The sequence below is a fragment of the Canis aureus genome, chromosome 6 (genome assembly GCF_053574225.1).
Source record: "Canis aureus isolate CA01 chromosome 6, VMU_Caureus_v.1.0, whole genome shotgun sequence".
Lineage (NCBI taxonomy): Eukaryota > Metazoa > Chordata > Mammalia > Carnivora > Canidae > Canis > Canis aureus.
Window position 1 is genome coordinate 71,839,144 of NC_135616.1, and position 23,233 is coordinate 71,862,376.

Below are 23,233 nucleotides of genomic sequence, written 5' to 3' on the forward strand. Positions count from 1 at the left end.
GTGGGACAGAGGTTCATTCTCAGTAGACCATGAGTCAGTTTAGAAACATAAGGACAGGGATCCCTGGGTGGCGCAGCGGTTTGGCGCCTGCCTTTGGCCCAGGGCACGATCCTGAAGACCCGGGATCGAATCCCACATCGGGCTCCCGGTGCATGGAGCCTGCTTCTCCCTTGGCCTGTGTCTCTGCCTCTCTCTCTTTCTCTCTCTGTGACTATCATAAATAAATAAAAATTAAAAAAAAAAAAGAAACATAAGGACAGAAAACTGGGCCAGGGCTGTGGTCCCTTCTTGGAGCCACAGAGAAAAAGACAGCTCAGATGTAGCAATTGGCTTCTGACAGCTTCCCTCTGCAGCTGCTGACAAGTCTCAGAAAAGCAGTGAAGAGCTGAGGCAGAGTCTACTCTGTGCCTCGTTGCCTGGGAGCAATTATATGCCTCCATTGAGGGAGAAACTAAATTTTATTTCATCCATCCACTTCTACGTGGTCTTCCATTAAGTCTTGGAGTCATATCAGGGATCTCATTACTCTAAATACAACACAAAAATACCTCAAGAGAAAATGCATTTTATGAGATCTAAAAATTTTATTAACCCAAACTACCAAGTGCTTATACAGCTGGTGGCAGCCCTTGTGAGCCAGAACTTTCGCAGAGAAGAATTTTCATTAGAATTAAAACCACCCTGGTTATTAGATGAGGTTGGCTAAGAGTCAGGGCAGCAGGGCCTGGGTCAGGCAGGTTAAATATAGGTGCTTTTAGTCCCCAGAGCATCAAGCACCTGTTACATGAGCAAATTCAGCGCCAAGTGAAGAGGTCACAAGATACAGTGGAGAGAGCTCTAAACGGAAGCCAGAGGTCTGGCCTGGGTTCCTCACCTTGGCTTCCAGTCGCTCAGGGCTCTTGTGCATGGCACTTCCCTCCTGCTCTCTGGGTCAGTGAATTCTCTCTATAAAAAATGAGGAGATTGAACTTGGGTCCTTTAGAGTCCTCCTAGCACCAAAGCCCCAGGAGAAGTGATATGGGTTGCAAAAACTATAAAAGAAGGAGATGCAGAAGGGTGAAATGACATCAGCTCCCCCTCATCTTATGACAGTAGTTTTGTTGACTCTGTTCCCATCCCCCTGCCCTGCCCCCCGCCCCAGCCCTGAGAAGGCCCAGCTTTTCTTAGACAACCATGAGGAGCAAAGAGAACAATCTAAGCTGCTACAATGGCTCCTATCCCCAGTCAGGAGAAAGATCTGCCACCTTCTCCTGGGCCAGGGTCCCTCCAGACAGAGGTTTGGCCAAGAATAACAGGTGAGACAATGTGGAGATAGCCCTGTGTGATTTATTAGACACCATTTTCGGCCGGGGTCTGGGAGAGCAACAATAGGTCTGTATTGTTCCCAACTCTTTTGAGCGAGCAAGGTTCAAGTTAACCCACTTAGATATAATTAAAATTCTATCCCATATGACTTACCCTTTGTCTTTGGCACAGATAATTCTGTATTCTTCTGCACACCGTCCCTGAGCCAAACTGCCCTTGAGCGACTCTGTCTTATTTACTATTGACTTGAACTGCATGTGGCTATTCTCACATTGATGTCATTGCCATGAGATAGAGGTTTCATGGCCTGGACAAGCCAGTGCAGTGTTGGTCTTCATGAACTTTTATTTGTTTAAACTCTCCTGTCTTCTTGTCTCATTTCTCCTCCTCCTCCTTTCTCCTCTTTCTTCTTCTTCTTTCTAGAAGACTAAAGAATTTGTCAATTCCCTCCACCCCTTACTTACCATACACCTTTGTTTTCTTTTTCTCTTTCCATAGGGCATGGCTGACCATACTAATTATTTTTTTTTATAAATTTATTTTTTATTGATGTTCAATTTGCCAACATATAGAATAATACCCAGTGCTCATCCCGTCAAGTGCCCTGAGGTGGGCACTTGACCATACTAATTATATTGCTCCTACAAATCCCAGTGCTCTTTTTAGCTTTGGTAAAGTGGTTTGTTCCTTTTAATTCTGACCACTTGGGAGTTTACAGCTTGCTTTTCACAAGTCCTCTTTGGCCATATTATGCCCTTCCTGCTGAGGATGTGCGGGGGGAGTGGGTCCCCAGTGCAGTGCAGGAATGTAGCCCTTGTTTTCAGAGAGGTGAAAATCTGTCTGCACCCCCAGGTTAAGAGGAGTGGTTAAGGGGTTAAGGGGAGTGGACACTAAGCACACAAGCCCTAGAAGAGGGAGGGAAGGGAGCCAAAGTGCCAGACCTTGGGTTGGGTGTCTGACCTTCTTTTGACTCTTTTAATCTTCATACCCCCTGTGAGGTGGTATGGCTTGTTTTTCCAAGTTTACAAACAGAGCAACATGTGCCAAGAGTTAAAAAGAATGTCTATTAAAAGTTAAATTATTAATCCCATTCCACAAATTCAATTATACAAGAGAATCGCCTTATTTTTCTGTAAGTCAGTGCAGGTTTTGTTACAAGCTCCCATGCCTACAAGTAGCAGTACCTGCATCTCAGAAAATTTGGGGTTACTCTCTCCATTTCTCAAGGGCTGATCCAAGTTTTGTCTGTTAGAACTTCCTGTGATGACGGAAATATATTTGCACTGCCTCATTAAGGAGCCCTTAGCCATATGTGGCTATTGAGCATTTGAAATGGGACTAATGCAATTGAGCTAATGATTTTTAAATTAATTTAAATTAAAAGAGCCTTATGTGGCTAATGTCTATAGTATTGGACGATGCAGTTGTGGGCAAACTTATATGATGCATAGGCATTTAGTTGGCCTTGGTTGAGGGCATATGTTGGATATCATCATTTACCACATTGAGAACCCTGAGAATGATTTTGTTCCCATTGGGATGTCCAAGTCATTGGTCCCTGCAGACACCTGGGTCACCTCTATCCCTGACCCCATGTCTCTTTAGGACTAGCTTCCTCTTAGTCACCTCTTCACACTACATTGGCTCTAGAGCTACAGTGTTTAATATGAAAGACACTAGCTACGTGCACCTGTGAGCGCTTGAAATAAATGTCGCTTGTGAGGATTGAGGTGTGCTGTAATTGTAAAATATACAATGAATTTTGAAGACTTCCGTATAAAAACATATCTCCTTATAGCTTTTTATATTGATTACATGTTGAAATGTAAATGAATTTTGGACACATTGGGTTAAATAAAACATTATTAAAATTAAATTTCAGGGTGCCTGGATGGCTCAGTGGTTCAGTGTCTACCTTTGGCTCAGGTTGTGATTCTGAAGTCCTGGGATCAAGTCCTGCATTGGGCTCCTTTCAGGGAGCCCGCTTCTCCCTCTCTGTGTCTCTCATGAGTAAATAGAATATTTTTAAAAATTAAATTTTATCTATTTCTTTTTACTTTTTAAAATGTAGCAGCAGAAAGTCCACATTTGTGACTCATGTCTGTGGCTTGCTTATATTTCTGTGGGACAGCACTGCTCAAGGGAGTCACTGTGCTTTCCTAAGACCCCCATAGGGCAATAGAAATCCATTTCCTGAGAGTCTGGCTTACAGGATGGAGGAAATGTTAAGGGGTAACACTTTGGAAGTGGTGGTACTACTTTAGCACCCTAGCAACTGGATTCTCCAATGAAGAGGAAAGAGTTCCTAGCCTTTGGATCTATGAACCAGGGACTGGGCCTCCTTAGAGATTGCGAGTCTGTCCAAGAGCAAAGTGGGGCCTAGGGAAGGAGAGAAGAAGCACCAGCCAGCCTCTGCCTTAGGGTAGGACCTGTCTCATGGGTCAAAAGCTAAATCCCCAAAGGTTAAGAAGTGGAGAGGCCATGCTGAGGTACAGTCTGGGGACCAAAGTACATTTGTATCCTGATCCACAGTGGCTTGACTGATGGATCCCTCTACATGTCACAGTTAGTACATTCTAGCCCCAGGTCAGGAATTGGATTTTTCTTGCCACCCCAAACTGTAGCTCAGGGCCTAGCCCTCCAGAATCCTTTGGGAAATGATTGTTTAATTAAAGTCAGGCAAATGAGGGCTGTTTTTTCTTCCCACCATGACTCACCTGATCCCAGAGGCTCTCTGGGAGGCAAAGAGAGGCTACTTGTAAAGCAAAGTGTTTTCAGGAATTCATTAGTATGTGCTCAGACAGAAGATGTAACTCAAGCAGAAGATGTAAACTCACCCCTATTGTTGGTCAATTAACAGTGTGCCCAGCACCTACTCTTGGCAGAGCCCTGGTGATCTCCAGAGCTGGAGTAGAGAGAACAGGAGTTCTCAGGGAGCCTGATTGGAGAGGCAGGATATGCAACCAGGGTCAACCTGGTCATCATGCCCAGTAGACCATGTCAATAATCAAAGATGAGCAAAGGAGGCATCAACCATGTTGGGGGAGGGTAAAGTTCCATGCCAGTTAAAGTTCATAAATCATATTCCATTCCAAATGCCTGTAAAGGAGATCTTATTTGAATAATTCTGCAAGGTAAATAATAGAATATGATTGTTGAGGGCTTTCTGAAAAGTCTGGATTTTTGTGTCATACATTCCCCTAATGCAAGGCCTACCTGAGTGTTGCCAAGAGAACATCCTTGAGCAGGGATGAGGTGTGCTTAGAAAATGCGATGGCTAGAAATGTGACATATAAATGCGCTGATTGCCTTCTATGAGAGACCATTGCCATCGTCTCAGCATCTGCTTCCCTTTGGAGCTCTGAGGCCGGGCAGGGCCCCTGGTGCTTCTCCTGAAGCTTCTGTTCTGCGCAGCTACTCTGGTCTCAAAGCCTGTGCTAGGGCCAGAAAGATTCCCCTGAGTATTCCTCTGTCCCAGACTCCCCAAAAGGCTGTGTTGGTAGAGCTACATACCTTGGAGAGCCACTCTCCTTTGGGTCCTACAGAGGGTCACACGAGAGCTTGTTTTTATGATTATTGTTGCTGATGTTGGGTTAGAAATACACCTTCACTTTCTCAGCCCTGAAGAATCACAGCTACTCATTTATGGCTGTCTATAACAATTAGCTCTTGATAGGAAAATTATGCCCTGGTGATAATGGTGCAAAATCCTGGAGGTGGGGGGTGGGTATGAGCAAGATTAGTAATGCACAGTTGAACCAAACCAAACTAATCCCTTTCAGATTTATATTGTGTGTTGTGTAAATCTGACTGTTGACAGCTGAGGCTCAGCGAAAGAGAACTGAGCTCCTTGCCCCTCCCATCCTTGTCCTCATCTTCATTCCGGGAGTGGCCAGAGGCACACTCAGTGCCTGGGCGTGAGTCATCTGGTGCAGGCAACACATTGATTCTTCCAGAAATGGTCCCCAGGCCTGTCAGAGTGGGTGGAGGCCTGTCCTTGCCCCTAATGGAGAAGAGCTGGGGGTTTCTATTTCCAGAAACTTCCCTGAATCATCGTCTGTCTTGACTGCTTCCAGCCTCCCCGTGGAAGCAGATCCTTCATGTAGACTTGACCTGAAGGCTTCTCTGATGTCTGGCTGCCCCCATGCCCTCCCTCTAGGACCCACACAGGCCTCTAACAGAGAGTCTGTGCTGGTCAGACATCGGCATGGACCATCCTTTGAGGAAGCAACCCTCTGTCCCAGAATATTCCAGGGGACTCCCCTCAGAGCAATGGCCAGGGACAAGTGAGATTATAATCAACCTCACATGGGCACTGTATAAATCAGGTATCCAAGCTTGTTGCTTATCTTCTGGGTTGTTCCACCCAGAGGAGACACCCCTAGAGAGACAAAGGGTGTACAGAGGAGAGTGGAATGCACAAAATATAAAGACAAAGAGGATAGGGACCTCATCCTCTTTGAGGACAGGTGTGGTGTCATGATCTTGCTGCACATCTCCTGCACATCTTGCTGCACATCTTGTGCACATCTCCTGTGCACAGCACAGTGCCAGAGGAAGGAAGAAAATATTTAACAAGCACAATCCCAGGCCAAGTTTTATGATAAAACCTTTTATAATATTGATATTTTATAAGGTTGAACAAGGTAGATTTTATTCTCCTTATGGACAGTTGTAGCAATTTAGGTGCAGAGAGGTGAAGTGACATGCCCTGGGCCATCAGCCACATACACAGCCACACACATGGCCACATACTCGGCCACGCACACAGCCACACACAGCCATTAGCCATTTCACAGAATTACAGCCAGATCTCTTTCCGTGACCTCCATAACCCCCTCCCACACCTTAGACAAGACAAGGCCTCTTTGTCACTTGCTTCTCCCAATGGTTGGTGGGATTGATAAAATATTGATATTCACACCCTTTTTGTTGGGATGATCATGAGAAGCCACCCTCCTGAGTGGCAGGAGAATGTGTGAGCCCTTTCTAGGCTGTGGACACGGGTCAGATTTGTTGGCACTGAATTCCTGCTAGCTTCACTCAGAGCTGCCTTGGTCCTGGGTGAAATGAACTCCTGTGTGTCTGACCTCTGAATGTCCCATTTATAAGATGATCTTTAATGTAACACAAGCAGATCTATATTGGCCTATGTGCCGGGGCCTGGGCTGTACCCTGAAAATACAGACATAAACAAGGTAGTCCCAGGGACAAAACAGAAGAGTCTATGCTGGGAGGAAAAATGAAATAAGTGCTAAGTTGAATCGCTTGTCAAGTGCTGTAGGAACCATAGGTTCAGCCTGGGAATATATGGGAAGGCTTCCTGCAGGAAGTGGCATTTGAATTGCACTGTGAAGGATGAGGACTTACTCCTCTGGGCAGCAAGTTGGGCATTGCAGGCTGAGAAAAGAGAAAAGCTAAGACAGAAGGTCTGTTCTTCCCCACAGCCACTTCCCTAACCCCCCACACCTCCAAATACTCACCACCCAAAGCTGAGCACAAATTAGGAAGGCAGATGTATTTCTTTATGGAGAGCAAGGGAAACGATCACAGCTTGACACATATTTTACCCCCAGAGCCTACAGGGACTCTGTAGGCTTCCATAATATTTATGGAAGAAAGGAGAGAGCAGACCACATTCCTCAAAGCCAGAGCAGAAGTGCCTCTTTAGTGCTGAATGCATTATTGGGACACTTGATGATCTCTTTGTGATGTACTGGACACTCCCAATTGTTTTTGATCGTATTGCCATCTTTGCTTTGGCCTCTAGGAGACTCAGAACCTGATTGGGTGGCAGGTTAAAACCTTGCTGTTGGCTTGTAACTATATCTCATTTACTACCTTTATTTTCCTGTTCTCATTTTCTTGCTAATATTACCTTTTTTTGTTGTTGTTGTTGGTTCTATGCATCTAAAAAAAAAAAAAAGAAAGAAAGCACATTTGAATCAGTTGGTTTTGGAACTGAGGTGGAGAAATCATTTTTAAAGGTGAATAAAATAAATTGGCAAACACAGGAGCAAACCCAAACTAAAGCAATATTGCCCGCATACTAACACCCCTCCTGATGGAGACAGTAGGGTGAAAAGGATGCATAAATAGTTTTCTGAACAAGTGTCAGGGGAACCAGGCCAAAGGAAGACCACTGGCTTTGCTGCAGGATGGGAGGGAGAAAACAACTCTTCACAGCCTCTTCAAGCCATTGGCACTGGGCCTAGGGCCCACGGGCTAGAATCCCAAGGCTCTGTGAGGGTCATAGGCATTAATTAGGAGCCAGTGCTTCAGGAAAGCAAAGAGAAGTCTACTGCAAAGATATGAAACTGTGTGAGCTCTGCAGCAGTTTTGGCATCACCCCCTGCTTTCTTAAGCATTGGTTTTGGAGGAATGGACAGCCATGTTGGCCAAGGGAAAAATCAAAACAAAATAGGTCCAGCATCAAAATTTCCCTTGTATACTGCAAAGGACAGAGTTTGGGGCAAACAGATCTGGAAATAGCAGTAAGACATGTTCTCTCTCTCTCTGTCTCTCTCCTCTCTTCCCTCTTTTCCTTCTTCTCCTTCTCCTCCTTCCCCTTCCCTCCCTCTGTCCCTCCTTCTCTCCCCCATCCTATCCTTTTCCTTCCCCTACCCCCCCTTCGTCTCCTCCTCCTTCTTCGTCTCCACTCCCCACTCCTCTTCCTCCCCTCCTCCTCTTTCTCCTTCTCTCCTCCTTCTTCCTCTTCCTCTGCCTCCCCGCCCCCTTCTCTTCCTCCTGCTGCTGTGAGGTTCCAGGCAGTCCTGGGCTCTCTGTTCCCACTCTCGCTCTCAGCCCTTAGCCAGTCACACTTCTGCTTTCAAGTGTCAGGAAGTATCAGGAAGCAGCCCTGAGGAGGTGTTGATTTAGTGTGAAAATTCCACACGGGCTGAACGACCCTGGACTTGGTTTTATATTTAGCTCATAGAAATTCTATTTTTATCTTTGAGTTGTATTTTTTTAAGGTTTTATTTATTTTAGAGACAGAGAGAGCATGAGCAGGAGGGGCAGACAGAAGAATCTCAAGCAGACTCACCACTGAGTGTGGAGTCTGACCTGGGGCTCTATCTCACAACCCCTGAGATCATGACCTGAGCCAAAATCATGAGTCAGATGCTTAACCAACTGCACCACCTGGGTACACCACGTGAGTTGTACTTTTAAGGACAAGCAAATATCACTCATGATTGGCATAACATGACCACATTCCTTTCATGGATCCTGGAGACAAAACATCACTGTTTTGAATGGTAGAGTTTTTTTTGTGCCTGCTTCATGCTGCTCTGTGCTCTTCAGTAGACATGGTGTTCCAGGGCCAAGCTCTGAGCTCAGAGAGCAGACTCCTGGCTCACTTGTCAGGAGTAAGTACGATGGACTATGAATCCTTTTGGGACCCAAGGTGGTCCCAAGAAGCTGCCCTTCTGCCCTGATGGACAACAACATATGTGGGGATACCTACTAGGCCTGGGGCCCAGGGGCTTTCTCTGAAGAAACATAACTGGCCTCTGAAAGCCACAAATGCCCAGTTGTGGCCTTGGCCATGTGCTCCTTCATAGTTGTTTATCCTTCCACTGCTGTGTGCAGAGGTATGGCGTTAGCAAGGCAGGCAAAGATCCTGCCTGTCCAGATCACAGCTGGTGAGGACCTCAGACCAGGACATGGCTACAGAGCTTAAGGAGTACCCTGACGAGTACTACTGGAAGGCAAAGAGATATAACAGAGGGACACCCAACCCAAGTGTGGGATGAGTCCAGAGGAGATGCCATCTGAGTTGGGCCCTGAAGGAAGAGTTGGGTCTGGCTAGGCAAAGAGGAGGAGGAAAGGCCACTCAGCCAGAGGAACAGCATGAAGGCATCTCAGAGGCTGCAGTGTCTGGTGTGGTTGGAAATCTCTGAGAACTTCATAGAAAGGACCATGTGAGATATAAGCCAGGTTCTACAAGCCCAGGGCTACAGCTAATGTGCCTCTGTCAGGCCAAGTCCTGGGAGCAGGAGTGTAATTTGAGGACATTAGAGGGAACCAGGAAACCTGGGCCCCTGAATAGGGTACCTCCACCAACCCCCCAAAGTTCCCCAAGACTCTAAGACATTTACATACATTTTAGCAGGGCCCCAGTGTGATTGCCCAGCAAGTATGATTGCATTTGTATCAGCTGTTGTGTTTAGCCTCCTCTCCCAATCCCAGGGAGGAGCTGGGGCTGCCCAGCCCCAAAACCAATGTTTAAGGCTAGCTTGGCTAAGAGTGGACCACTAACGGTGGTGAGTTCTATGGGTCAGGAACTAGAGAGGCTGAAACAAAGGGAAATTCTGGGACCAGAAAGGCAAACTGAACCAGAACCCTGAGGAGGACAGCAGAATCCAGGAGAGGCCACACATGCAACATGAGGCTGGCGTTTAAAGCCACTACTTTGAGGGGAAGCAGGTTGGAATCATGGAGCAGAGGGCAGGGGCCTCACAATGATAATCGATCAGTGAGGATGGGCTGGCCTGAATCACAGGTTTGAAGACACAACACTTCCCCCTCTAAGCAGGTCTGGCTCATGGTCGGGTCTACTGAGCCCCTTTATTTGAACATGGGCTCATTCAGAGCGACATTTGTGTAAAGCAGCAGGTGTGACAAAAGGACCCTGTGTTTGAGGCTAGGCAGGTATGAATATGAATCCCAGGCCTGCTACTTACTAGCCCTGTGGTGTTAGACAAATGACTTAACCTCTCTGAGCTTCATCTTCCTATTTTGTAAAGTGGGGCTAAGGATATCTTTACCACGATGTTTTCGGGAGGACATATTGCCATAGTGATTGTGGCATGTAGATCCTGGCGTCTCCTTGTGGGATGATTCTCCAATGTTCAGCCACCCACACGGGGAGGTTTCTCTCCAACCCTGCATGGGAGAGCTGCTGGGCTGGGGAGAGCCCAGGCACCTTGTCTGCATGGTAGTTAGATTCATCTATTTACCTTTCATCTATCCATCTGTCTGTATATCTGTCTATCATCTGTCCATCCATCCATCCATCCATCCATCCATCATCCGGGTATCTATCTACTATCCATCCATCTATCCATCCGTCTAGCTATCATCTATCTATCTGTTCATCTATCTCTCCATCCATCCATCTATGGTTACCTATCCACCCACCCACCCATCCATATCCATCCACCTGTAACTTTCTGTATATACATTTCTTTAATAGGATTAAGAGTCTGACCCTTAGTTAACTTAGCTTCACGTTATCACCGTCAGCACGAGTAGTCTGCCTCAGGCCTCTATATTAGTTTGCTCAGGCTGCCATTACAAAGTACCACAGCCAAGGAGACTTAAGTAACAGAAATTTATGATCTCACAGTCTCCGAAGGTAGAAGTGAAGATTAGGGTGTCAGCAGGGTTGGTTCCTTCTGAGGTCTGTGAGGGAGGATCTGTTGCAGGCCTCTGCCCTGGTTCTGGGGGTTTGTGGAATTCTTTAGTGTTCTTTGGCTTTGGCTGCATCACCCTGATCTCTGCCTTCATCCTCATGTGGCAGTCTCCCTAGGTGCGTATCCGTCTCTATATCCAAATGTCCCCTTTTTATAAGGACGCCTGTCATATTGGATTAGGGGCTGACTCTACTCCAGCATGATCTCATCTTAACTAATTATATCTGTTGCTATCCTGTTCCCAAAGAAGGCCACCTTCCGAGGTATGAGAGGTTAGAACTTTATCGGATGAATTTTTGAGGACACAATTCCACCCGTAATGGTCTCCCCCTCTCTTCTCCAGCTGCCTGTGCACTTGAGAGATGGCGCGTAGGATCACGGCTACCACGAGGTGGGATTTGGGAGATCTGAGCCAAGTAAGCTCCTAGAGCTTGAATCCACAACCTTGACTTGTCAGGACTTGACCAGGTGGATGGGCTTTACCATTTTGAGTTATTTCTGCCTTTCTTCCCCGTGTATAAAAGCATGAGAAGTACCGGAGTATCTTTAGTCTGCACATCCCTGCCGGGCACTACTCCAGCCCCTGGCCGTGGGCCTCAAACACAAATTCCTCCTCCACCCTCATCCTCCCTCCGGGGGAACCGAGAATCGTGCTGGTGGTGGGAGGCATTTGGAGACTAACATAACCAGCCAGAGACTTTCCATTTTGGAATTGGGAATCTTGAGCATTGCAATCAGACCAGAGGTTTCTAACCTTGCAGGAAACATTCACAGACTCACCTGACCCCATTCAAATCCCCCCTGATTTCAGTCTGTGTCTGAATGGGTGAGTGCCTGGGGCAATGGGTGGGTGATCCTTCCCCCTCCGTGGAGCAGTCTAGTAACTCTGCCAGAGTGAAAGCACTGAACGTGGCCTGAGAGCGATCCGCGGACTTCGACGGTCAGTTCATGGAGGCTGTAACTATTAACTAAGCTGTTAATGAGCTGTAAGATCTGGTGACGGTCCCTGTGTCATTCAATATCCAGGCACAGGAAGGGTGCGTTCCACTTCAGAGGTTCAGGATTCCTGGTGGTGGTTTATTTCTTTCTTTCTTTCTTTTTTTTTTTTATAAATTTATTTTTTATTGGTGTTCAATTTGCCAACATCTAGAATAACACCCAGTGCTCATCCCATCAAGTGCCCACCTCAGTGCCCGTCACCCAGTCAGAAAGGGAGACAGAACATGAGAGGCTCCTAACTCTGGGAAACGAACTAGGGGTGGTGGAAGGGGAGGTGGGCTGGTGGTAGTTTCTGAGTGGAGGAAGCGTCTCGGGTCCTCCCATGGGCTGTGTGCTCTGCCCTGGGTGCTGGGGGCAGAGGGCCCAGGACGGAGCCTCGTGGCAGGGGCCCGGCTCTGCGGCTCCCATGTGCTCCGGCCCCAGTGCAGTGTCGGTGTCCGCTCGTGGAGCACACAGCAGGCCCAACGCCTTCTCCCGCCCTGCACAGGCCGGGCCCCCTCTGGGTGCTGTGCTGGCCGGGGAGCCCCTGCAGTCCAGCCAGCCAGCCCCACTCCCAGCCTCCTCCAACCCCACCCTCCTCCCAGGAGTCCCAGCCCTTTCCCCAAGGGCCCGCAGTGAACCTTTGGGTCCTTCGAAGGGAGCAGTCACCAGATTTTTCCAGTCTTGAGAAGAGAACATCTGACTCTTAGACAACGATCTTTGTTTTTGCTGATGCCCCCTCCCACCCATCACACACATTTGATATCAATGATTCACTGAGGGGGAAAAACAAAAACTTCCACCCAGGGGAGCAGGAAAAGGAGTGGAACGAGTGAGGGCACCCCAGGAAACCTGCCCGGCACCCTCGTGTGTCTTTCACGTGTGTGGGCAAGAATGTTGTGTTTGTTCACTCAGGGGACGTTTGCTGGGCTCCTGCTGTGTGCCAAGGCCTGCGCTTAGCCCTGTGGGGGACGCTGAAATGAATTGGACACGAATCCTGCCCCGGCGGGTGGCAGTATGGGGGGGAGCTAATGAATTTGGGGGGGAAATTCAGATTTTTTTTTTAAGATTTTATTTATTTATTCATGAGAGACACAGAGAGAGAGAGAGAGAGGCAGAGACACAGGCAGAGGGAGAAGCAGGCTCCATGCAGGGAGCCCGACGTGGGACTCGATCCCAGGACTCCAGGATTACGCCCTGGGATGAAGGCAGCGCTAAACTGCTGAGCCACCCGGGCTGCCCGAAATTCAGATATTTACCTAAAAGAATAATGTCGGGGCAGAAAGCACTGTTGATTAGGAGAGCAGGATGGAGATCACGTTTGGAAAAGGGCAAGTGCCTCTGGCTGGGAGGCTCAAGGAAGGCTTCCTGGAAGAAGTGGCATTGCTCAGGCCTTTGCCCAACGGGTGGGATTTGCATCAATGGAAATGGGCACTGGAGGGGGGAGGAGAGCAGTCCAGCGTGAAGGCAGCGCGAAGGGCTCTGGAGTGGGGAGTGTGGAGAACCGGCACGAGGCACCAGAGTCCTTCTCTGTCCCGAGCAACAAGGCAGCAAAGGGCGGCCGCAGACACCGGTGCTGCTACAGGCGCTGCGTGCTCTTGTGCGCGTGTTCACGTTCCGTGTCCCGTGTCATCATGTACCTGAATCACACTCCTGTCTCTTAGCTCGTGCACACTTCCCAGGCAGGCCGGGAAGGGAGGCCTTGCTGGTAGTTCCGTGAAAACCGTATGTCCCTGCGTAGATTGCTGCGACATTTCCAGGGAGCCAGGGAAGGCCCCTTCTATTCCTGTTCTGGGGCCAGACGCACTGACATAGCTCTTTCATGGGCTCCGCAGGGGAGGGAAAGGCCTGGTTCTAGGAGTTTCCTCTTTGTTAGCTTGGAGGGGTTTTGTGGGAAACGCCCCTGCACACAGGCCACCTCTCGAGCCGGGGCTGGGGCATTGCACCTGCAACCGGGCGGAGGCAGTCCCTCTCCCCCGTGCGGCCAGCTGGTTTCCCGGCCGAACACTCACACCTGAGCTCGACTGCCAAGAACACGAATCAGGCAGCCGCTTTATTGACCATATAAAACACAGAGTGGGGGAGTGGAGCGGAGCCGGGCTTGGGTTGGGCTGCCAGTAATTGCTTGTGCTGCCCCTGTCCTTGAACAGTTCTTGATGTAAATAGCTCTCTCTGGGAGCGGAGTCTGGGTCAAGCCAGGGTAAATGCCCGCCTGCCTCATCCCGGGCCCACCCTCTGTGTGCCCGGCAGGGGCAGAGGCCTGGTACTTCTCAGTGCTGGGGGTGCGGGGACAGACACCTCACTTCTGAGCTGGGGGGGACCCTTGCCCAGCCACTGATCACCTAGCACCCCCTCCCACCCGTCTGGGCATGGCTGCCCTTGCCCACACCTACTAGACTCCTCCCAGACCTTGGTTGAGAAACAATGTACATGCGGGTTGGACCTCAGTGCCTTCTTGTGCCTGTCCCAGGAGGACCCCTGTTCTCCACCCCAACACCTGCTGTTTGCCTGGACCAGAATTTCCAGGGAGAAGGGACTGTGCTTCCCTTCCTCCCCATCCCTCTGTGCGGTGCCCACCATAAGCTGGGTGCAGTACATGTTCTTCAAATAGAGGAGAGAGGGAGGAACTAGGAAATGCCAGCCAGGGACCTACCTCCTCAAGGCCCAGATTCTTCCACTGAGCGCTGACATGTGTTTGAGCCTGTTTCCTCATCCATAAAATGGAAATCAAGCATTGACCTGGGCGGCATGGTGGGAAGGGGCCACTCTGCCGAGTAAGACTTGTCAGTGCCTTTATTTCCTCCCAATCTACTTGCTAAGAGGCGTGGTCTGAGCTCAGAAGAGCTGCTGGTTCCCCACTCAGGCCTCCGTTTCCTGGCTGTAAGGCCCAAGGGAAACTCCCATCCCCCGCCGTGGGCCTCAGTTTCCTCATCCATCTGTAACATCGAGAAGTTGAACAAAGTGGTATATGAAGTCCTTTCCAGCCCTGACTGTGCTTCTAATTAAGTCATTAGGCACCTGTCACCCACATTCTGAGTCACCAGTCAGGATGCACTTAATTCCAAATAGTGGCTAAAGCAAAGGTCATTTTTATTTGATTTTCAAATGCTTTGCTTATTTTGTAGTAGATTGTACTCTCCACGCTGCGTTTTGCTTCTGCAAATACTAAAAGTTGTTTGCATCTCTTGCGCACAGCAGTCGCTGTGGATGGGGAAGGGGTGACAGCCTGCCCTCAGAGGACTGCTCCTCACCCCACACGCTCAGTCCTTCTGGCTGAGTGAGTCTGGAAGAGGCCCTCCTGCCTTCTGTTTGCTTCTGGAAGAGGGGAGATTCCAGGGTGAATGATAATAGTGACAGTGAGGAGTGGAACTAATTGACAAAGGGTGGGATCTGCAGTCCAACTTTCTAGATCTGGATCTCAGTTACACCACTTGCCAATCCACCTCGTTGCTCATCCATAAAATGGGGCTGGTGATGGTACACACCTCAGAGTTGTAAGGATTGAATATAACGCAATATGCGAAGAGTCGTGGCCTGTCACTTGGTTCTTCCTAAGCGTTCAGTAATGCTGCCGCTGATTGTGGTTATGGTGGGGTGTGTGATTTAGGGGTAGCATGGTGCATGTGCAGACCGGGATTGAATGGGGAGACCCAGACACTGGATAGAATTGCAGTATGACCTGGGAGGGAGAAAGGAATGAGGGAAGGATGGCTGACCATAATGGGTAAGTGTGGGTCAAGAACTACAGGCAAGGGGATCCCCAGGAGGAAGAGGACCAAGCAGGGGAGACCTGGTCTCCCCTGACCTTGGTCAGGCCTCCAAGATCTGTCTTCTAAACACTTTCCTTCTAGTCTATCTTCTGAGCAGTCGTAGGAGTTGGTTTTAGCCTTTTGTTGTTGCTGTTATGGAAACTGCAGCTCATTGGGGTCTGTGTCTGGGCCAGCCAGGGTCCCCCAGGAACACCACTGGCCTAAGTGGGACTAGAACTCGACTCTCCAGCCACAGACCTCCATGCATTTCTTGAGGTCAAGTTTAAACCCCCAGGGAAGGGATCCCTGGGTGGCGCAGAGGTATGGCGCTTGCCTTTGGCCCAGGGCGTGATCCTGGAGACCCGGGATCGAATCCCACGTCGGGCTCCCGGTGCATGGAGCCTGCTTCTCCCTCTGCCTATGTCTCTGCCTCTCTCTCTCTCTCTGTGACTATCATAAATAAATAAATAAATAAATAAATAAATAAATAAATAAATAAATAAATAAATAAATAAATAAAAATAAACCCCCAGGGAAGAGAGACTCGAGAGACCTGTAATTCTCCTCTAGCTTCGTCAGCTCCTCAGGTGCAAGGTGCAGGAGAGCTCAGATCTGAAGTCTCCGAAGAAAGTGTGTTTCTACCCAGGGCTTGAGCTGACAATTCTTTCCCCTGGAGAGGCTGGCAGGCCTGGCCTATTTCAGGTACCTCTCAGCAGGCACCTTCTCCTTGTCTCTCCACCCTGGCCTGGCAGGGAGGCTGTAGAGGGGAGGAGAGGTGATGAAGTCCTCCGCTTTCTCCAACATTCTCAATGCCAGTGAAATGAATGCCCATCTCCAGAGCACACGCTCCCCAGCTCCCTGCCTTCCCACCTCCTTCCCGCCTGCCTGGGAATCCTCAGACCAAGCCCCACCTGACCCACTTACAGCCCCACCCACTCCTGCTGACCAGAGAGGGAAGGAGGGAGCTTGAATTTGTAGCCTGGCAGGGAGAAGGCTTCTGGATGAGTCATTCGCTGTCCTTGACTTTGCAGAGTATGTACAGGAAGAACAGGCAGTGATCGACTGCTCTCCATGTATATGAAGGAATGAGCAAGTGGAATTGGGTTTGCGTAAAAGCAGACACAACTGTGTGTGTGTGTGTGTGTGTGTGTGTGTGTGTGTGTGTGTGTATAAAATTGACCATCAGATGATTAAATGCAGAACTGACACTCTGGACCTTCTAGAAAGGGAATAGCATTTGGGTTGGAAGAGCCAGGGACCTTGCCTCTCCCAACCTATCTCCTCGTCTATACAAAATAAGAATACTTGCCCCACATATACTACAGGGCTGCTGTGATCCCAAAGGAGACAGCATGTGTGCCAGCTTTCTGTCAACCAGAAACAGAACAAATGTCCATTGTCATATTGTTGTAATGCCAGGCATAATGGCAGCTTGTGTTGGGAACGGTTTAGAAGGTCACTGACCTGAAGACAGCAGACTGGACCAGGTGACCTCCCGACATCCCTCTGATTCCAGCATCACTCTCTGCCTCCCTGTGCCTTTGTTATCAGAGGAGCCAGGGCTGCTGGGAAACAAAGGAGGAGAAATGGGGGTGAGTCTGACGGAAAGGGCCTGAGGTCTCTAATCTTTGAGGCTTAGAGATTGTTATTGGAAATGGAATCCTAGCCTAGATATGAAATGGCCAGGGCATCAAGAGTCCTCCTATCAAGACACCAGGCATTGTTCTGCTCCTCGGCTCCTCCTTTCCCTTGGATTCCCCAGCAAGAGGCAGGAAGGGCCCCTGCTATTGAGACATGTTCTCAGGTAGCACTAGAAGCTTCCCTCCACCCTTGATCTGGGGAGTTTGCATTGTGATGCCTGCCCTGTCCTGGCCCATGCACCCCTTCCTGACTAGGCGTTCCTTCCTTGAGCTGACAGCTGGGCATCAGTGATTGGAAGCGTCGGTGATCACAGGGTAATGTGCCTCATCCATCACAGGGCTGTCTGCTGACGGGGTGCACTCTGCAGTTCAACCCTGGAGCACCAGCTCTGCACACGGGCCTGGTGCCCGGATTTCTGTTGTTCATCTTCGCTGCTGGCCTGTGCCCTCCATACTTGGAGGCAAAATAAGAAACTCTGGGCACAAGCCCAAGATTACAGATGTAGCCTAAGAATGGACCATTATATTTCAAAATCAGGTGTTTAGTGAGCACATGCTATGTCCTGTCCTGTGCCTGGAACTGAGAGCGACACAGAAATGCCACACATGGTCTCTGTCCTCGGAGATCTCACAGGAGAGGAGGAAGGCAGCATTTATTCTCGTCTTCTGTAGACGCTTCAGTGAAGAAAAACATAATGATGTGGTCAAACATATGTTAGCAACATTAATAAGCAGTATTAAGTGTGCACTAGGTCTGTGGTAGGCACTCCACATGCATTATTTCTTTTCATCCTTCTAATAATCCTAAAAAGGATGGAGGCACTATTATTAGCTCTATTTTACAGATAAGGAAACGGATATTCAAAGGCATTACAAAAACTTGCCAGAGATGTAGGAGAATGCTTGTTTCCCCATATCCTTATCAGCAAAGCAGATGCCAAACTTTTGGGTTTTCACCTATCTGATAGATGAAAAAAATGGTATCTCAGAATAGTTTAAATTTCACTTCTCTTAGTTTAAGAGAGATTTGGCTGTTTTTCATATGCTTAATAGTCATTTAAGTTTCCTTTTCTGTGACCTCTCCCCATATCCTTATCCATTCCCAAAATTGGAATGTTGGGGTTTTCTCTTATCAATTTCTAGAAGCTACTTTTGTAATAATATCAATACAAATAAATATCTTCCCATTTTTTGTCATTTGTCTTTTAATTTTGCATATGTTGTCTTTTGTCATGCAGAATGTTGTTTTTTTTTTTTATGTAACCAAATTTATTATTTTAATGTTACAGCTTCTGGGCTCCAGATTAATTAGCAAGGACTTCCTATGGTTTCTTTAAACATTAAGATAATAAAATAATGGGGATCCCTGGGTGGCTCAGTGGTTTAGTGCCTGCCTTCAGCCCAGAGCGTGATCCTCGGGTCCCGGGATCAAGTCCCACATTGGGATCCCTGCATGGAGCCTGCTTCTCCCTCTGCCTGTGTCTCTGCCTCTCTCTCTCTCTCTCTCTCTCTCTGTGTGTGTGTGTGTCTCTCATGAATAAATAAATAAAATCTTTTAAAAAAAGATAATAAAATCATGTTAAATATGGGGGATTGGACATTGGTATCTATTTCTCATTTCTCCTGAAAATCCAAAAACCCAATGAAATGATAAGAGAAATGTCTTTGTTTTTGACAGCAGGAAACATATTTTATTCCCAGGTGCTAAGCAAGCCTGTTACCACCAGCCAAGAGCCGCCAGACTGGGCAAGGCCAGTCCTCTTGGTCAGCTCTGAGAGGCTGGGCCTGGCAGTCTGGGTTTGTTCCCGCAGGGGTTTTGATGGAGACACAAGCATGTGGCAGAAGGAGGTGGTTAGTCTTTCCGGAATATGAAGTACTTGTTGGCTGGCATATCCATCCTTCTCTCCAGGAGCAGGCCACTGGCTTGGCTCAGGTCCTCTAGGAGCGCTCTTTCCCACAGCCCCCACTTCCAGAGACTACTTCTAAGGGTTAGGTCAAAATCTATATTACTCTGTGGAGTGATCTCCCATTGATTTTATAGGGCCCAGCAGTGATCAGCGATGCCTTGGGTGAGAGCAGGTGCCCTTCTGCTCTCTAGAGCCTCTCAGTGCATTTCAGGGGGTTGATGCAGATCATGTTGATGATGAGCAGCAAGTCCAGCGACCGTGGCAGGATCCTGCCCCACTGCTTCCAATCCCAGATCATGTCCAGCTACAATGGGGCCTTCGCATTGGACAGTCCCTGAGCCTGACTGGTGACTGAGATGCTATCCACGAAGCGCTAGTCCACGTCCACAGCTGGTTTTTTGGCACGGGGGAAGGTCCACACAAAGTGGGTGGTGCACTGGCTGGAACCTGAGGTCACCTTGCACCTGTGGCCACTGCACCAGGCCCGGTCCAGGTACTGACTGCCCCAGCAAGTGCAGGATGGGCTCCTTGTTCCCTCGGTGGCAGGTGGTGGCCTACAGCAGTCATCTGACCCAGAGGAAAAAAAATTTTTTTAAGATGGAAGCCCACAAGGACAAAAAAAATGAGGGAAGAGAAATAGCAGAGAAGTAGTTTCAACAAATTTTTTGCAGATGGAAGGTGGATGGAGGAATGGTAAGTGCTTTAGTAAAGTGAGGGACCCCGCAGCCCAGATGCAAGCATGCAAAGATGAGAAAGGAACCTTTGTTCTGTCTCCTGTAAAACTCAAGGAGAGCTCTGGCCTTGGGTGAGTGGGTGGAGGACACTGCAGCTGAAACCGGGGGTGGGGTGTTGGTTTAAAGTTTTTATCTGGTGTGGTAAGAGCTCTACCTCAGGCAGCCTGGTGGACTCTAGAGCTAATGTGGGGATCAAAAGGAGGACATAAAATGTATGTATCCCTGAAATAACATAGGATGCTCTAAAAGAAGTAATCAAAATGTAAGCAAGAACTTTTGCGTCTTAAAAAAGAGGGTAGCAGAAAATTTAAAACATGGTAAGTTTGGAAGATAAAGTCAAAGAAATCTTTCAGAAGGTAAAATAAAAAGACAAGGAGTAAGAAAAAAGGGGATGGGGTGATAAAATTGAATCATCCCTCCTACATTTTGACTCATAGGAGTTCCAGAAAAAAAAGAAGATAAAAGCAGAGAAAATAATGTAAGAACACTTTTTGGGGCCAAAGAGTAAAAATCCTCAGGTTGCCAGGTCATCAGGTGTCTGGCTCTTTGAGTAAAGAAGACCCACATCAAAGCATATCATTGGGAAATCCTGGAACTTCTAGGGTTAAAAAAAAATCCTACAAATTTTTATAGTGATGTAATAGTTTACATGCAAAAGATTCGTAGTCAGAGTGCCTATCTCAATGGCAATGCTGACATATAGAATCTCGCGGAGCAGTGCTTGCAAAATTCTGATGGAAGACTATTTCATCCCAGAGTTCTGTATCCAAACTGTTAGTGAAGGGTGAAGGGAAAGACATTTTTAGGATGGGGCACCTGGGTGGCTCAATGGTTGAGCATCTGCCTTTGGCTCAGGTTATGATCCTGGGATCGGGGATGGAGTTCCCGCATCAGGCTCCCCTCAGGGAACCTGCTTCTCCCTCTGCTTGTGTCTCGCCTCGCTCTGTGTCTCTCATGAATAAATAGATAAAAGCTTCTTTAAAAGGACATTTTTAAGAATGCAGGGATTCAAATGACTTTCAGGGAATCCTTTTCTTGGGGAGCCCCTACAGGATTTGTTCCTATGAAATTAGGAGGAAACTAAGAAAGAGAAAATACCAGCTTCAGGACAACAGTGGAAACAGCTAGAACGGACTGGAGCGAGGGCACAGACCAGACATGGTAATGCTGGGAGAGAAGAAATGTAACTAATTACTTAGAAGTATAGAATATATTATTAATGGGCATATTGTAGAGGTATCAGAGCATATGAGATAAATTAGTGAGGGGTTCATGGACAACCAGGCAGATTTTTTTTAAATTGAGGAATAATTAACTTCAAGAAAAAGAAAAGTGTGTGTGTGTGTGTGTGTGTGTGTGTGTGTGTGTGTGTGTCTTGTCCAAGCGTAAGTGATAGACCAAAACTCAAAGCTGAGGCTGTCTAATCTCAAAATTGGTCTTGTGATCTTATAAGAGAACAAAGGTACTGCTACAGAGTACCTGTGGGACCTTAGTAAGCCACTCTCCCTCCTGGGCCTCAGTCTCTTCACCCATAGAATAGGTGGGCTGCACAAAAAGCACAAACCATACATGAAAAGAGAGGAAAATTGGATCATGTCAATGTGAAAAGTGTCAGTATGATAAAAGAGCACAAAAAAAAAAACTATTTAAAAATGAACCCATGGACTAGGGCAGCAGTTAGCAAACTGGCCTGACCCAAATTCGGCCCAGAGCTCACTTTTGTAAATAAAGTTCTATCGGGACACATCCACTCCGATTCATTTATGTTTTGTCTGGCTGTTTTTGCGCTGCAGAGGTGGAATTGAGTAATTTTGACAGAGAAGTTTTGCATCATGGCCTGCAAAGTAGAAAATGTTTATGATATGTCCCCTTAGAGAAAAAAAAATTGCCAACCCTTGAACTAGGAGAAGATTTTTATAATGTATGTAAATAGCAACAAATTATAAAGTCATGTAAAGCAAAAATATGGAAAGGAAGTTGACTAATCATTATTAAAAAAGGAAAAGAAAGAGAACACAGGTGAAGGTGGGAAGAAAGGCACTGAATGGTGATGTTGAAACAGGCGGAGTGCCTTTGAAGGGACCGGGGGCTCCTGGGCACAGCTGGGCTCCGGCCGCCAGCCTGGGACCCCACACACATGTGGCCAGAGAACTCTGGTGAGGGTGTGAGGCCGACCCTGGACACTCCCAACCTGCTGTGGGGAATGTGGCAGGAATCTGTGAGCTGTGCCAGCGGGCAGTGAAGTGTCTGCTCCTCATGCCGAGGACAGCACGCTTCATCCCCTGCTCAGAGCTCCTGCAAGCCTCTCACTTGTCACCCCCAGCGCTGTTGGACAGTCTGATTGTTGCAACCATTGCGCATAAAAAGAGATGTGCCGAGAGCAGTACCTTTGGTGGCTTGTTACTCTCCAATTTGTCTTAATTGGCTCACGTGTTGGCTGGCTGATTTTCAAGGGGCAGCACAAAGGGAACTCTTCCTAAGTAGGGTGGGGTGTGGGGCGGGGGGGAGACCTGGGACCATCAGCTCCTTGCTCCTGTTCTCTCAGCCAATTTAGCTTAACCCTGGGAGCCAACCACCGAGGAGGGGCTGAGTCCTTGGCAGCTGGGCGGGAGGGAAGCTAAATAAACCTGGGTTTGTGGGCTCACACCTTAGGTTCAAATCTGCTCTATTTATCAGCCAGATCCCACTCTGAGCACCGGTGTCCACGCTTCACAAAATGAATGGTAATAGTTGTAACCCCAACATCAAGTATATTCATCCGGTAAGGTTGGCTTTTCTCTTTCATCCAGGAAAAAAGAGTATATATAAAATGTCTGTTGCACTTTTGAAAGATCAGTGCAAGCTGGGGATGGGGCGAGGGGAGCACAGGGCAGCACGCGGGAGCTTGCGGGTCCTGCTGGCGCTGGCCATGAAACGTCTGCCACCTCCGGGGAGACCCCTCTGATTCCCGCTTCCCTCCTTCCATTAGGCAGAGTGACTTCCCTGGATGCCTGGGGACCAGCCTACCCAGGCCTGAGGGGTCCCATTCCTGCCCCCAAAGACGGCTTGTTGACGCTTCTCCTGTGCAGAGTGGGGCTCTCCTGGCCATTCTTGAGCTCACGGGACAGAGACACCCATCTGCCTGCCTTGGTCTGAGCTGCTGTGTCCACACCGGGCCCAGGTCTGAGCAGACGCAGCCCCTCTGGCCTGGGTGGCAGGACTGCCCCTCCCGCTGCATCGTGACCCGGGAGGGCCACATTCGCAGTATGGGGAGGGCGAGACGGGCCGGCCAGGGCGGGAAGGGGCAGAAAGCGCGTTTCCTGGTCATCAGGGGGCACTGCGTGCCGGGTCCACGGCAGACCTTTAGTCCCAGGCCCCCTGGAGAGCTCACTGTTCTGCTTAGACCAGGTACAAGAATGGCACAAGAAGAGACCCACTTTGGGGAGGAGAAGGTAGAAAATGGAGAGGCGGGACACGCAGGCGGAGGTCGGGCCTGGAGACTGAAGAGTCGCTCCCGTGGGT

General features: G+C 48.5%; 2 protein-coding genes across 5 annotated transcripts in view; one reads left to right on the forward strand and one right to left on the reverse strand.

Moving 5' to 3' along the window:
• KCNH1 (potassium voltage-gated channel subfamily H member 1) overlaps positions 1 to 23,233 on the forward strand; it is a 372,290-nt gene that overhangs the window by 325,038 nt on the left and 24,019 nt on the right. The window lies entirely within an intron of this gene.
• Positions 18,799 to 23,233, reverse strand: part of HHAT (hedgehog acyltransferase) — a 347,101-nt gene continuing 342,666 nt past the window's right edge. The window contains exon 11 of one of the 3 annotated variants that reach the window (XM_077902212.1): positions 18,799 to 19,565. In XM_077902212.1, coding sequence (XP_077758338.1) covers positions 19,372 to 19,565 — 194 coding nt within the window. In that variant the 3' untranslated portion in view covers positions 18,799 to 19,371. The remainder of the gene's footprint in view (positions 19,566 to 23,233) is intronic. The other 2 variants (XM_077902208.1, XM_077902207.1) reach the window with 2 other exon arrangements.